This window comes from Ahaetulla prasina, chromosome 9 (genome assembly GCF_028640845.1).
Source record: "Ahaetulla prasina isolate Xishuangbanna chromosome 9, ASM2864084v1, whole genome shotgun sequence".
NCBI classification, from domain to species: domain Eukaryota; kingdom Metazoa; phylum Chordata; class Lepidosauria; order Squamata; family Colubridae; genus Ahaetulla; species Ahaetulla prasina.
In genome coordinates, this window is record NC_080547.1 from 15,293,105 (window position 1) to 15,308,717 (window position 15,613).

Sequence of the window (15,613 nt, forward strand, 5' to 3'; positions counted from 1 at the left end):
TTCATGAACATGTCACTGAAATGCCATTCCCACTGGCTTTGCACGGAAGTCCCCCATCGAAGGCTGGCATTTTGCACGCTGAAAGGTGTTCCTTCCTTCCTTTTGAGATCTGGGTGGGAGCAACCGAACGAATGCAGAGCTGTTAACAAAAATAACATCCCTTCACAACCTGCCTAAGGATTAACTCAGGTGCCTGAGACTGTGCGGCTTCAATGGTCTGAAAAGAGCGAACGTGGACTATTAGAGATGCAAAAAATGTTCCTTTTTCCAGCCGCAACCGAAAGGCCGGTCGGAGTCAAACCACCGAAGATCAGCTGTTTCAAATTCATCGGATCTCTCGTGTGCACATTCTGTCAGGTCCTTAGCATCTATGAGAACTTTGTAGTACAGTCTTGAGTTCCTTTAGGAGAACGTTCCTAACTATCTGGGCATCTTTCTTTCTTCAAGTACTCTTAGTTCAACCTCCTAAATTAACTCACCGGGCGGGCCTTCCTTGGCCAAACTCCACCCATAACTAGAAAATATAAGGATACGGGGCACGGTTTTTCACAACGGGAGAGAGGGAGGTCTGCAGTCAGACCCTCGTACCTCCCATAATCAGTTAAGAAGCATAACCTTAACCATTACTACCAGTAGAGGACGGGGCAACCAGGAAGAGCTCAGGTCACGTACTGAACCCTTCCCAAGAAAGCCAGATCTGTGGAATGGATGATGCGGCCTCCAAGACGCTCCTCAAATATAATGATCTGGAGAAGGAAAAAGAAGGGACAACCTAGCTCAGTTGAAAGAGCGCTTTACTTTTGGACAATTCTGCACAATATTCCTTCTTCCCATTTTTCCCCATGACATCAGGCCTGTGTGGTGGGTTGGGTTGAGAAAGAGGGACTGGCCCAAAATTATCCAGCTAGCTTTCATGCCTAAGGCGGGACTAAAACTCCCAGTGACCTGGTGATTGGTTCAAACTCACCCAGCTAGCTTTCATGCTTAAGGTGGGACTAAAACTCCCAGTGACCTGGTCATTGGCTCAAAGTCACCCAGCCAGATTTCATGCCTAATGTGGGACTAGAATTCACAGTCTCCTGGTGATTGGCTCAAAGTCACCTCGCCAGCTTTCATGTCTAAAGTGGGACTAGAATTCCCAGTCTCCTGGTGATTGGCTCAAACTCACCCAGTCAACTTTTATACTTAAGGTTGGACTAGAACTTCCAGTCTCCTGGTGATTGGCTCAAAGTCACCCAGCCAGCTTTGATGCCTAAAGTGGGACTAGAACTCCCGGTCTCCTGGATTATAACCTGGTGTGTTCACCACTAGACCAAACTGGTCCGGAGTATATTGAGAGACATGAAACGAAAGAGAACAGGATTCGAATTAAGCAACTCACTTCATTGTACCCTTGTTGGAGCCAGGTTCCCGGGAGGTAGAGTGTTTCCTGAGGACCAATTTTCCAGTAGCGACCGAGGTTCTGGCCATTGACAAAGACAACTCCCTTTTCCCAGCCCTGGAAACACAAAAGAGGATCCCACTGTAAATGGATTGAGATATTAGTATCGTCTGATGGACCTGTTGGTGCCCTTACAGGTGACAAGTGTCACCTCAATAATGAAATGCCCCCAGAATCACACCCAACAAGCCACGTTTAAGAAACTACTGCAGTGGTGCTAGAAGCGTTACATGTATTTTTCTAGTTCCTGCTGCAAAAAACTAAGAATAATAATAAAAAAAGAAGAGGACAAATGCATATTCGTCTTTGCAAATTAAGTATTCTGAGCCAAGCACATGTTTTAAACCATCGTCAACACATCGTATCTAACAAAATAACAGGTCAATCCCAAATGCATGGAAAGAATACTAACTGGAAATACAAACAATTGGTCGGCCAATTGTTTCCTTCCACCGCCACAAAATGCTGACAGGCTGCCACGAACTGAGTCACAGTTAAGGCAATTTCCTCCAGGAAAAGAGGCTCCGATAAATCCAGACCGAATTGGGCTGATCTGCATTTATCCGACACCTTGTACATCTCTTTCTTACGGCTCTGGTAAACCTATCAACAACTTACCTCCAGTTTCAGGAAAGTATCCTGGGGCACATACTGTACTTGGAGTGTCCCTCGGAAGAAGGCGGGGCCCACCGCGCTGTCTGGGATGGCACTCCAAGGAGATGCGCCTCGTAGACTAGGGGGAGAAAAGAAAAGGCTGGTCTTTCAAAGGATCATTAGGTGGAAAAAAAAAATCCATCAGCAGCCCCAACCACTTTTGATGGAGGCTAGGTCTTGCTTCAGGGATCCTTGGGGGTCTCTGAGCTTGGTGGTTTTCGAGGAGGAGAGGAAGAGGAGGAGGAGGAGGAATAATCATCTTCAGGAGATAAAATCCATTAGCATCCCCAACTAGTTTTGATGAAGGCTAGGTCTTGCTTGAGGGATCCTTGGTACTCTCAGAGGAGGAGGCAGAAGGAGAAGGAGAAGAAGAGGAGGAGGAGGAGAAGGAGAAGAGGAAGAGGCGGAGGAATAATCACCTTTGGGAGAAAAAAATTCATCAGCATCCCCAACCAGTTTGGATAGAGGCTAGGTCTTGCTTGAGGGATCCTTTGTACTCTCAGAGAAGGAGGCAGAAGGAGGAGGAGGAGGAAGAAGAAGAAGAAGAGGAGAAGGAGGAGAAGGAGGAGGAGGAGGCAGAAGGAGGAGAAAGTAAAGAAGAAGAAGAGGAGGAGGAGGAGGAAGAGGAGGAGGAGGAGAAGAAGAGGAGAAGGAGGAGGAGGCAGAAGGAGGAGAAAGTAAAGAAGAAGAAGGAGGAGGAGGAAGGAGAAGAGGAGAAGAAGAGGAGGAGGAGGAGAAGGAGAAGAGGAAGAGGAGGAGGAATAATCACCTTTGGGAGAAAAAATTCATCAGCATCCCCAACCAGTTTTGATGAAGGCTAGGTCTTGCTTGAGGGATCCTTGGTACTCTCAGAGAAGGAGGCAGAAGGAGGAGGAGGAGGAAGAAGAAGAAGAAGAGGAGAAGGAGGAGAAGGAGAAGAAGAGGAGGAGGCAGAAGGAGGAGAAAGTAAAGAAGAAGAAGAGGAGGAGGAGGAGGAAGAGGAGGAGGAGAAGAAGAGGAGAAGGAGAAGGAGGAGAGGAGAGGAGGAATAATCATCTTCGGGAGAAAAAATCCATCAGCATCCCCAACCAGTTTTGATGGAGGCTAGGTCTTGCTTGAGGATCCTTGGTACTCTCAGAGAAGGAGGCAGGAGGAGGAGGAGGAGGAAGAAGAAGAGGAGGAGGAGGAGAAGGAGAAGAAGAGGAGGAGGCAGAAGGAGGAGAAAGTAAAGAAGAAGAAGGAGGAAGAGGAGGAGCAGAAGAGGAGGAGGAGAAGGAGGAGAGGAGGAATAATCATCTTCGGGAGAAAAAAATCCATCGGCATCCCCAACCAGTTTTGATGGAGGCTAGGTCTTGCTTGAGGGATCCTTGGTACTCTCAGAGAAGGAGGCAGAAGGAGGAGGAGGAGGAAGAAGAAGAAGAAGAGGAGAAGGAGGAGAAGGAGAAGAAGAGGAGGAGGCAGAAGGAGGAGAAAGTAAAGAAGAAGAAGAGGAGGAGGAGGAGGAGGAAGAGGAGGAGGAGAAGAAGAGGAGGAGGAGAAGGAGGAGAGGAAAAATAATCATCTTCGGGAGAAAAAAATCCATCAGCATCCCCAACCAGTTTTGATGGAGCCTAAATCTTGCTTGAGGATCCTTGGTACTCTCAGAGAAGGAGGCAGGAGGAGGAGGAGGAAGAAGAAGAAGAGGAGAGGAGGAGAAGGAGAAGAAGAGGAGGAGGCAGAAGGAGGAGAAAGTAAAGAAGAAGAAGAGGAGGAGGAGGAGGAGAAGAAGAGGAGGAGGAGAAGGAGGAGAGGAAAAATAATCATCTTCGGGAGAAAAAAATTCATCAGCATCCCCAACCAGTTTTGATGGAGGCTAGGTCTTGCTTGAGGGATCCTTGGTACTCTCAGAGAAGGAGGCAGAAGGAGGAGGAGGAGGAAGAAGAAGAAGAGGAGAAGGAGGAGAAGGAGAAGAAGAGGAGGAGGAGAGGAGGAGAAAGTAAAGAAGAAGAAGAGGAGGAGGAGGAGGAGGAAGAGGAGGAGGAGAAGAAGAGGAGGAGGAAGGAGGAGGCAGAAGGAGGAGAAAGTAAAGAAGAAGAAGAGGAGGAGGAGGAGGAAGAGGAGGAGGAGAAGAGGAGGAGGAGAAGGAGGAGGAATAATCATCTTGGGAGAAAAAATCCATCGGCATCCCCAACCAGTTTTGATGGAGGCTAGGTCTTGCTTGAGGGATCCTTGGTACTCTCAGAGAAGGAGGCAGGAGGAGGAGGAGGAAGAAGAAGAGGAGGAGGAGGAGAAGGAGAAGAAGAGGAGGAGGCAGAAGGAGGAGAAAGTAAAGAAGAAGAAGAGGAGGAGGAGGAGGAGAAGAAGAGGAGGAGGAGAAGGAGGAGAGGAAAAATAATCATCTTCGGGAGAAAAAAATCCATCAGCATCCCCAACCAGTTTTGATGGAGCCTAAATCTTGCTTGAGGGATCCTTTGGGTTCTCTGAGCTTGGGGCTTTTCTTGCAGGCATTTCATTACCTAAACTAGATAACATCACCATCATCATCATCATCAAGGACCAAGGACCCCTCATTTCAGCCCTGAGCTACAAATATTCTCCTTTATAAGCCTTGGTCATTGGGTAACGCATGCATTTCCCCTACTTTCCAGCAACTTTCTCCTGAGTATACTTTCAAAGACATCCTGAACATCGTCCATCATCCCTCGGGTCAAAATTTTACTTCAAAAATTGAGATTCTTTCACCTGGGCATTTGAAAACCTGGCTAGAAATGCTAAGGAACCCACTGAGATTCCAGTTTGCAAATGTCAGAAGAGCTTTTAAGACGGATAGAAAAGAATATTTGGAGCTGGCGGGGGGTTGAACTGTGAGGTCCTTGGTGTTCTCTGGGCGTGGCTGTTTTCTTACAGACATTTCATGACCCAACTTGGTAATGTCATCAGTGCTCTAGAGAGCAAACCCATTCCCTTCTAACACTGATGACAGTACCAAGTTGGGTCATGAAACGTCTACAAGTAAACCAAGCTCAAAGAGCAACAAAGACCCTCCTAGAACGTCTAAGAAATGTTCACCCATGTGACCCGTAGAGAGGACGGGCTCACACCTTCAAGGGGAGTTTAGGCAGCCATCTGGCAGGTGCGGTTTGGGTCCCTGCGCTGAGCAGGCGGCTGCGTTAAAATTGCCGCCACGGCTCCTTCTAACTTTTTGCCATTGTGGCGTTTTGCACTCCGGCGAACTCCGTCGGCATCTGTTCGGGTCTATGGATTGGTGTTCAAGCCACCTTCCCCCGCTGACAAACAAATTTCAACGGCGCGGAAAGAGGAGGGGGAGAAGGGGACCTGACATCAAAGCGTGCCAAATTGGTCTGTACCTTCCTGAGGATTGCAACGATATTAAAACACCGTCCGTCTGTCCCCCCCCCCCACTTCTGAACTGCACAGGGATATTTTGAGAGGAAGGAGGTCAAACAGCTGGCATTTATTGGGATTTCTGCAGATGGGACGGGAGTTGGAACTGATGGCCTCAAGGGTGCCTCCCGGCTATTACAGCTTTGAAGTGCTTCCCTCTGTGATTGTTGTTATCCAGCCAGAGGCCTCTAGACTACTAGAGCTCTAGTACCGCCGCTTTCTCTTCCCTCCTCCGCCAGCCTCCCTCCCTCCCTCCCGCGAAGTGCCTCCTGCCCTCTTTTAGAAGGGTCAGAATCCAGAACAGGAAGACCGAAATGACTCCAGCCTGTACTGTAACCAGTACAAACAATAATGAGCAATAAAGGAGAATATTTGTAGCTCAGGGTCCACCTAAAGGGTCCTGGTTGCTCTCTGAGCTTGGTGGGTTTCTTGCAGGCGTTTCATTATCCAAACTAGGTGACATCATCAGGGCTAATCTAGAACTGATGATGTTAACCTAGTTTGACTAGCATTCCTCCTCCTCCTCATCTTCCTCCTTCTCTACAACTGTACTCCTTACTTGCACTGATGATGTTACCTAGTTTGACTAGCACTCCTCCTCCACCTTCTCTTCCTCCTCCTCCTCCTCCTCCTCTTCTCCTTCTCCTCTACTCCAAGTCTCAGGCAGGAGTTGAATTCAGAGTTTCTTGATGTTTGACCTAAAGTCACCCACCCTAAGGAGGAACTAGAACTCACCATCTCCTGGCAACTGACCCAGTCACCCACCCTGAGGAACTAGAACTCACCATCTCCTGGCAACTGACCCAGTCACCCACCCTGAGGAACTAGAGCTCACCATCTCCTGGCGACTGACCCAGTCACCCACCCTGAGGAATTAGAGCTCACCATCTCCTGGCGACTGACCCAGTCACCCACCCTGAGGAACTAGAACTCACCATCTCCTGGTGACTGACCCAAAGTCACCCACTCTAAGGAGGAACTAGAACTCACCATCTCCTGGCAACTGACCCAGTCACCGACCCTGAGGAATTAGAGCTCACCATCTCCTGGCGACTGATCCAGTCACCCACCCTGAGGAACTAGAACTCACCATCTCCTGGCAACTGACCCAGTCACCCACCCTGAGGAACTAGAACTCACCATCTCCTGGCAACTGACCCAGTCACCCACCCTGAGGAACTAGAACTCACCATCTCCTGGCGACTGACCCAAAGTCACCCAGCTGGTTTTTATGCCTAGGCTGGGACTAGAACTCACTGTCTCCTGTTTTCTAGCCTGACTATTCTAGTTTTATCTATCAAACCATTATCGGTAGTGGCGGTGTCGGTTGGCACGGAAGCGGGAAATTGTATTGAAAAATGGGCATTGCTAAGAAGGGCTGCTGCACGGCTCTGCAGGTTTGAGAGCGACCAGCCCAATTCTTTGCCAGATGTCAAATTGCTGGCAGGTGGAGCCGCTAACTAGGATTTGGACCCGGGCCAAGCACAATTCCAGTAAACAAAAGAAAAGAGGGAAACAAATCACCGGAACAGAAATACCAGGGGAGGGGGGGACGGGGAAGGGGCCGCTGTTGCCGAGATTCACTGAGCAAACCTTTCCATGAAGCTGGGTTTCATTTCAAGGCTGTAAATCTTGAAGTTTCTCAAGGAGGTTTTGTTGAAAACAATGTCGCCAATTAAGCCTGCAAGAGAAACGAGAGCAAACGCTGAGCGGGAGCAGGGACAAGGCTGATGAATCACCTTTCAAAGGGGGAGGCATGGCCGGCTGCCAAGAGCGGCAGCCGCTGCTGCCCTCCATATTTGGCACCGGGGTCGACACAATTCTGAATCAGAACGGAGCTGGAAGGGACCTTGGAGGTCTTCTAGTCCAGCCCCCTGCTCAAGCAGGAGACCCTCTACCATTTCAGATAGGTGGCAATCCGGGCTCTTCTTAAAAACCTCCAGTGATGAAGCACCCACAATGTCCAGCGGCAAGCTGTTCCACTGGTTAATTATCCTCACTGTTAGGAAGTTTCTCCTTTTTTTTTTTTTAAATTTGCATTTATATCCCGCCCTTCTCCGAAGACTCAGGGCGGCTTACCTTATGTCAAGCAATAGTCTTCATCCATTTGTATATTATATGCAAAGTCAACTTATTGCCCCCAACAATCTGGGTCTTCATTTTACCTACCTTATAAAGGATGGAAGGCTGAGTCAACCTTGGGCCTGGTGGGGCTTGAACCTGCAGTAATTGCAAGCAGCTGCTGTTAATAACAGACCGTCTTAGCAGTCTGAGCCACCAGAGGCCCTTAATTCCAGGTTGCTTCTCTCCTTGATTAGTTTCCATCCATTGCTTCTTGTCCTGCCTTCTGGTGCTTTGGGAAATAAGTTGACCCCCCTCCTCTTTGCGGCAGCCTCTCAAATAGCAATAGCACTTAGATTTATATACTGCTTTACAGTGCTTTACAGCCCTCCCCAAGCAGCCAGCCTCTTGCCCCCAACAATCTGGCTCCTCATTTGACCCACCTCGGAAGGATGGAAGGCTGAGTCAAACCTTGAACCTGGTGAGATTCGAACTGCCAAACTGCAGGCAGCTGGCAATCAGCAGAAGTAGCCTGCAGTACTGCACTCTAACCACTGTGCTACCAGAACTCACAATGGAGTATTGGAATGAATGAATGAATGAATGAATGAATATTGTTGTGTGTCCATGGTGCCTGGATGCCATCTTGGTTCGGGTTTATACTGGTTTTTACGTCATTATTTACCAGTTCAGAGTCAGCTTGAAATTGGATGGTATCTAAATCAATCACAGCAACAAATAAAGAAAGGCAAATACAATTACAGCTAAATAAAAGAGAAACTCTTTGCAGGGTTTGGAAACGAGCAACTGCCAACTCCCTACAAAAACAGAATAGGGGCTTAATGAAGACATTATTTCCCAGAGGTTTTTCTGTGAAGGAATCCTGGCTATGAAAGACTCTTCTCCCCCCCCACTCCCCATTCTTTGTTAACCTTCAAAGGACAGAGTCCATCCTGCTCCTTCCAGCCAGCCGTGGCCAAGGTTCCTGTTCATTCTACAGTAGTGGCCAAAATTGTGGAAACCTTTTGGGAAAAGTGTATTTTTGAGGTTTGATGGCTAATAACACGATTCTTCTTCCTCTCCTTCTCCTTCCTCTTCCTCTTCTTCTCCTTCTCCTTCTTTTTTTGGGGGGAGTTTCAAGATAATCCTATTCCACTGCTAGAATGGTCTGGGCCATTCTTCACCCAATTGAAAATCTATGGAGCTGACTAAAGAAACTTGTTAGTCAGAAGCGACCCAGCAGTAAAACCCAGTTAACAGAAGCCATCATTCAATCTTGGTTTCACATTAGAACAGCCGCAGAACTAAAAGACTTGGTTCACTCCATGGGAAGGCATTGTAAGGCCGTCATTCATGCTAAAGGTTACCCAGTAAAGTATTAACTGACATGGTGATCATTTTTGTATATCTCGTTTTTTTCTAAGTGTTTCACTTTTCTTCTTTTTTACTGTAACTGCTATCCTTCATAACTGTTATTATAACAGTAATTGCATTACATTCTTGATTAATTATCTTTCTGTTGATATGTAATTTTATGGTACTACTCCCCCCCAAAAAAGTGGTGTTATTAGCTAATTTTAGAAAACACACTTTTCCCAAAAGGTTTCCACAAAAAAATGCATGATCGTGCGCAAAGCGAACCGGTGGTAAAAGCAGTTAGAACCCACTACTGATTTATACTCCTTGCAGGCAGCTGGTCATTTGCATCCTTTAAGAGGGTCGTTGAGGCCACCTGGAGGTTCATCAGAGGCCATCTATGACAAAATTGAACGGCCTTCTCTCAAGAGAGGAGAAGGGATACGACATCATTTATCTCCAGTCTACAACACAATCCTTTCAACAGCTCCAAGAAGGCTTTACACCCATTTGCACCACTCAGGTGACCCTGAGGCAGGGGTGAAATGCTCCCGGTTCGGACTGGATCGGCTAATCTGATAGCAATGGCGGCAGGTGGTTCGGAGAACCAGTCGCAAAAATCCCTGCCTGCATCCCACGCCCATGCCCACCCAATCACCCGCTTGTCCGCTTGCCGCTTCTTTCTGGCTCGCTCGTTTTTCCCGCCTGAGTGGTAGGAATAGGTTGTAAAAAATGCTTTTAAAATGTAAAAAAAAAAAAAAAAAGGATCCGACGATCACAGCTGAGCCCTGCGATCGTCAGAGCCTTATTTTTTACTTTTAAAAGCATTTTTTTTACAACCAATTTGGCCGAATAGGTTGTAAAAAAAATGCTTTTAAAAGGTTAAAAAAAGATCGCGAGCCACAGCTGATCACACTCCCACCTACGTGCTGTTCTACTTACACCATGCCTCCTTTTGGCGTGCACTGCGCGCACGCACCCCTCATATTTGGTGCGTGGTGTGCACTGTGCATGTGTCGTGTCCCACTCCTCCGCTGACGGCCGGGTCAGGGAAATCCGAATCAGGCGTGCCTCTGCAGCTCTGCCAAAGTCCTAGCAAAGTTCTCAAGGCAGGCAGATCAGAAAGTGACTTCAGCAAGATAAGGTAGACTTTGCCTGACTCAGAGAATGCCAGAAAGCAGATCCTTTATATAGGCCATGGGGTGTGGCTCCATGACTCAGCACTTATCCAGGCCTGCCCCTCCCTTCCTTCTGTTGCCGCCGCCTATCAATTCTCCTGAAGCGAGGGTCACTCCAGTCTGCAGCTGTTGGTAATTGACCTTCCTCAGGCTCACATGCTGTGGGGGAGGGGGAGGGGTCTACTTGCTCCGTTTGCCTGGGCATGGAGCCAGGGCTGGGGGCTGGAGGCACTTCTTCCTCCTAGGCCTGTCTGGGCATGGAGCCAGGGCTGGGGTCGGGAGGCATGCTAGGACATTCCTCAGCGTTCGGAAGCAGATAAGATGGGCCCGGCTGTGGGAAAAGCGGACGAGGCACAACAGCATGCACACACATGGCGCACGTTTGGCATGCAGCACGCATGCGCAACCAGCGAACTGGTAGTAAACCGGTTTAGATTTTACCACTGCCCTGAGGACACAGGCAAACTTCCAGGTGGCCTCAACGATTCCCTAAAAAGCTGTCTGCAAACAGTATAAATCCTTCCTTCCCCACCACTCTCCAGTCAGAGCTGAAGACGCTTCTCAGATAAGAAGTGAAACATCTTCAAAAAAAAACCCCAGAAAGTCCGGTTCCCTCTTGAAAAAAAGCACCTTTGGTGAAGTCTTTCTGGGTACAGAACTTCAATGTTGTTGCTTTAAAGCAGGGAACGGACAATCCAGGCCAAACTTTCTTTTAATTACAATTAAAGTCACGAGAACAGTAAGCAGCGTGACTTACCTTTTCGTTGGTTGTTCAGATTAAGCCCATAGTTGACTCTCCCGGAGTTCTCTACTAAAATTTGCAGCTGTCTATATCCCTGCAAGGAATAAGAAAGGAAATACAGATAGTCCTTGACTTATGACCACAACTGAGCCCAAAGTTTAGGTTGTTATGTTGTGAAATTTTGCTAAGTGAGTCTTGCCCCATTTCACAACTTTTCTTGCCACCTTTGTTGAGTGAATCCCTGCGCTTGTTAAATTAGTAAGACGCTTGTTAAGTCAATCTGGCTTCCCCATGGACTTGTGCTTGTCAGAAGGTCGCAGAAGTGGATCACGGGACTCTGGGACAATGCAACTGTTACAGTTGCTTGTAGGCTTAAATTATGAGACGGCGGCATGTGCTTTCACTAGTAACGGCCAAAACTATTTTGTCCCGAATGAGCTCATCCTTTAAGGGGCCGTAGTCACAACTGGCTGCTTTTTCCTTTAAGCGTGTGACAAAGCTATCTATCGTTTCACCTTCTTCTTGCTTGCAGCTGCCAAATACGTATCTTTCAAAAAAAAAAAACATTTTTGAGAGGTCTGAAATAAGTCTCTAAAGCATCTGGAATAACTTTGGTATCGCTTTCTCGCTCCACAGAAAGGATTAAGTTGTGTCTGTAGATGTGAAGGCATTCACTGCCCATCAATCTCCTTAACGTGGCAGCTTGAACTGCTGTCGACTTCTCATCCAAGTCTGTAGCTAAAGCGTAGTCTTCGAACTCTGCCCTAAACTTATTCCAATTGCTGCCGCAGTCTCCACTCACCCTCATGGCCTCAGGCAGAGGTATACTGTTCGCAGCTGCCATGCTTCCACGGCTCAGCTTTTGGGAGCATGCTTCAAATGTATCAGGAAGACATGGATCCCACTCCTGACACCATATTTCAAATAGTTTAATCGTAAGAAAAGACCCACAACAAGCCATCATTAGAGGTATTTATCTACATACGACAGGAACCGGAACTACCTTACAAGAGCAGCTACAGGGAGCTCCTCAAAAGTCAGGGAACGCATCTCAAACTAATCCTGCCAAGACTGCAGACATAACCACTGTAACAGCAACCGTCATAAATATGAATCAGATGTCAAGCATTCTAAATATAAATCACGTGACCATGCTGCATAAGTGTGAAAAATGGTCATGAGTCACTCTTCTCAGTGCCGTTGTAACTTCAGTCACTAAGCAAACCGTTGTAAGTCGAGGACTACCTGTACCTGAATCTTTGAAAGAAAAGGAAGCAGGGATGCTTCCTGGGTAGGTAAAGAAGATCTGCAATTCCGGCTGTTTTTTTTCTGGCTGCTCACCTGCCGGTTAGGAATGGAGAGTTCCTGTACATTGTAATCGAGGTGACCGATGTATCGAGTATTAATAAACACCTGCAGGAAAAGGAATAAAACACAGCCGTCTTTTAATTTTCACAAAAGTCAGGAGATTAGAGGAGGATTTAGAGACCGTAACACGAGTACCTAGTGAGAATTCCAGCTGCGGGAACCTGATCCAAGCACCTGATGTAGCCATGTTATAATTAGACTGATTTAAACAGATCACAGAAACGAATGGAACGAGGGGAAATTAATTAAGGAAACCTAGATTATTCAGCCTCAGTAAATTATAATTAGCAGATGATGGTCATCCAGTTGTTCCACAAAAAGAAAAAAGAATTTTTTTTCTGCTTTGAATAGTGTTCTGTAAATTGTGAACACCAACGCTTTCTCTGCGTATTTAAAGCAGGTAACTAGCATTCAAACCTAGTTTAATGGGTTAAAGGGAAGCCTTTCAGAACAGGGTTTAGATAAGGCAGTCCATATTAAAAGACCAAACTTCTGAGCACAACTGGAGATCATGTGTGTAACACTTACAGGTAATCCTCAACAACGCTGTTGTACGACAACAGCTGAGCCCAAAATATATGTTTCTAAGTGATAAGTTTGTTAAGGGAGTTTCCCCCCATTTTACGACTTTCCTTGCCACGCTCGCTGCAGTTGTTAAATTAGTTACATGGTTGTTTGGTGAATCTGGCTCCGCTTGGACTTGTGCTTGTCAGAAGGTTGCAAAAGAGAATGACGTGACTCCGGAACATTCAACGGCCATAAACATGAATCAATTGCCAAGCATCCAAATTCTGATTACATGACCACGGAGAAGCTGCAATGGTCACAAGTGTGAAAAATGTTCATACGGTATGGCCAAAATTGTGGGAACCTTTTGGGAAAGTGTATTTTGGAGGTTTGATGGCAAATAACACCACTTTTTGGGGGGGAGTTTCAAGAGAATCCTATTCCACTGCTGGAATGGCCTGGGAATAGCCCAGATCTTCACCCAAGTGAAAATCTATGGAGCTGACTAAAGAAACTTGTTACTCAGAAGTGACCCAGCAATAAACCCCAGTTAACAGAAGCCATCGTTCAATCTTGGTTTCACATTGTAACAGCTGCAGAACTAAACGACTTGGTTCACTCCATGGGAAGATGTTGTAAGGCCGTAATTCATGCTAAAGGTTACCCGACTAAGTATTAACTGACATGGTGATCATTTTTGTATATCTCGTTTTTTCTACGTGTTTCACTTTTCTTCTTTATACTGTAACTGCTACTCTAATAGCAAATCATTCATAAAGGTTATTGCATTACATTCTTGATTAAATTATCTTTCCACAGATATGTAATTTTAGGGCACTACTGCAAAAAAAAAAAAAAAAAAAAGTGGTGTTATGAGCCAGTTTTAGAAAACACACTTTCCCCAAAAAGATTTCCACAATTTTGGGCACTGCGGTATGTCCCTTTTTTCAGTGCCCTTGTAACTTCAAACGGTCACTAAATGAACCGTCATTAAGTGGAGGACTACCTATATTAGGGCCAAATGACCCAAAACAATTGGGAATTATGGCACCGGAGTGTCAATATGTTTACTCCAAGAAAATCACCTCGATCCAAGGGTAAATTATGAGTTAACTAAGATTGAGCCAGCTTTTTGCTCCCGGGAGAAGGTAGTAATCTCGCATATCCGTCCTCACCTGTGCTCGGTCCCGGATGTAATCCCGTGAGTACAGGGTCCCTCCGCCAAGGATGACCGTCTCGTAGAGGGTGTAGCCAAACGCCTGTCCGTTGCCATTATTTATTGGCAGGTTCTCCATGTTAATGGGGTATTCCGACTTCACAATCTGCAGAATCCAGAAGCCAGAACAGGATCATCCTAAGAGCAACTGCTAAGAAATAATGTGGGTATTTTTTTTTAACCCTCAACGGGTTCGTGAAACAGACCCGCAACTCCATAAGAAGCTAACCCCTTGGTGATAATAAGGAGAGAGAAAAATAGGGGTCGAGTTTTGCTTTGAGGGTAAGCTTGGCGCTTTTTGAGTTTGGTTGTTTTTCGGTAGACTAGTGATGGCGAAACTTTTTGGCACTGAGTGCTCAAAGCAGAACGTGTGTGCATGCCTGTGCCGGCAGGCTGGTCTTTGGGTTTCCAGCACACACATGTGCGCCATCCAGGTGGTCTCCATGGGACACGGTAGCTCAGTGGCTAAGACGCTGAGCTTGTCGGTCAAAAGGTTGGCAGTTCAGCGGTTCGAATCCCGAGTGCCGCATAACGAGGTGAGCTCCCGTGACTTGTCCCAGCTTCTGCCAACCTAGCAGTTCGAAAGCAGGTAAAAAATGCAAGTAGAAAAATAGGGCCACCTTTGGTGGGAAGGTAACAGCGTTCCGTGCGCCTTTGGCGTTGAGTCATGCCGGCCACATGACCACGGAGACGTCTTCGGACAGTGCAGGATCTTCAGCTTTGAAACGGGGATGAGCACCGCCCCCTAGAGTCGGGAACAACTAGCACGTATGTGCGACGGGAACCTTTACCTTTACCTTTTACAATGATTCCATTTTAAGTGTGTATCTTATCCCTCCATCTCACAGCAGTGATATCCAAACACTTAAGATTTATCCCGAGTTCTTTAATGTGTGTGGTTTGTTCTATTCCCATCATCTGGGCCAATCTGAGCATATTCCTCTCTGGAGAATGACTTACCTCCATTCCCGACAACAATTCCCACAGTGAGATATATTGCTGCATCAGGATGGCGCCGTAGGATGCTTTATGTGAAATTATCGGAGGCGGAGGGAGAGGAGTCTCTTTGGAGGAGGAAGAGAAAGAACCTGGTTGAATTCAAGCACTGGACTGGTGGGAGAAATTACTCAGTTTCCCAATTTTTGGGGGCTTGAGAAAAGCTTAGTTAGTCCTTGACTTACGAACACAACTGAGCCCAAAATTTATCTTGCTAAGCAAGGTGTCAGGGTTCCCACCGATGCCCTAATTAAATCATGAGCCTCAAGCCAAGCTTCAAAAGAAATCCAGTTATTTATTAGGAGTTTCATGTCGGCAGGCTCCAAGTGAAGCCAACTCTGACCCCACTTAATTTATGTTCCAGCTCTGACCCTATTTCCCCGCCTCCCCACAAGATGTGTCATCAGTCACATTCTCCAACAAAGCAATTTCACGGGTTGTAGAGATCATTCCCCTACGGCCACTGTGGGTAACCTCGTAGATGGCCTTGACAGAGATATGGCTGGAATGTGCTTTTGTTCTGACTGACGTGCTGCCTCGCTGTGCAGCTGCAAAGTTCGTTTTCCCATCCCCCCCGCCTATGGCAACTCGAGAGCAGGGATGCTTTGCGAGTTGACACAAGGCAGTTGCTAGGTGAATTTGGGATGATGGAGGGAGGAAGGGAGGGAGGATCATTTGCTGCGTTGAATGAGGTGTAGGACCTAGCTGATCTACAAAAGCTAAGCATGGCC

At 46.9% G+C, this 15,613-nt stretch overlaps 1 protein-coding gene across 3 annotated transcripts in view; it reads right to left on the minus strand.

The window, feature by feature from the left end:
• LOC131203613 (beta-galactosidase-1-like protein 2) overlaps positions 1-15,613 on the minus strand; it is a 60,918-nt gene continuing 45,305 nt past the window's right edge. For all 3 annotated transcript variants that reach the window (XM_058193998.1, XM_058193997.1, XM_058193996.1), the window contains 8 exons: positions 14,847-14,950; positions 13,846-13,992; positions 12,137-12,208; positions 10,811-10,889; positions 7,052-7,139; positions 2,060-2,174; positions 1,382-1,498; positions 1-746 (listed from right to left, as the gene is read on the minus strand). In XM_058193998.1, coding sequence (XP_058049981.1) covers positions 660-746; positions 1,382-1,498; positions 2,060-2,174; positions 7,052-7,139; positions 10,811-10,889; positions 12,137-12,208; positions 13,846-13,992; positions 14,847-14,950 — 809 coding nt within the window. In that variant the 3' untranslated portion in view covers positions 1-659. The remainder of the gene's footprint in view (positions 747-1,381; positions 1,499-2,059; positions 2,175-7,051; positions 7,140-10,810; positions 10,890-12,136; positions 12,209-13,845; positions 13,993-14,846; positions 14,951-15,613) is intronic.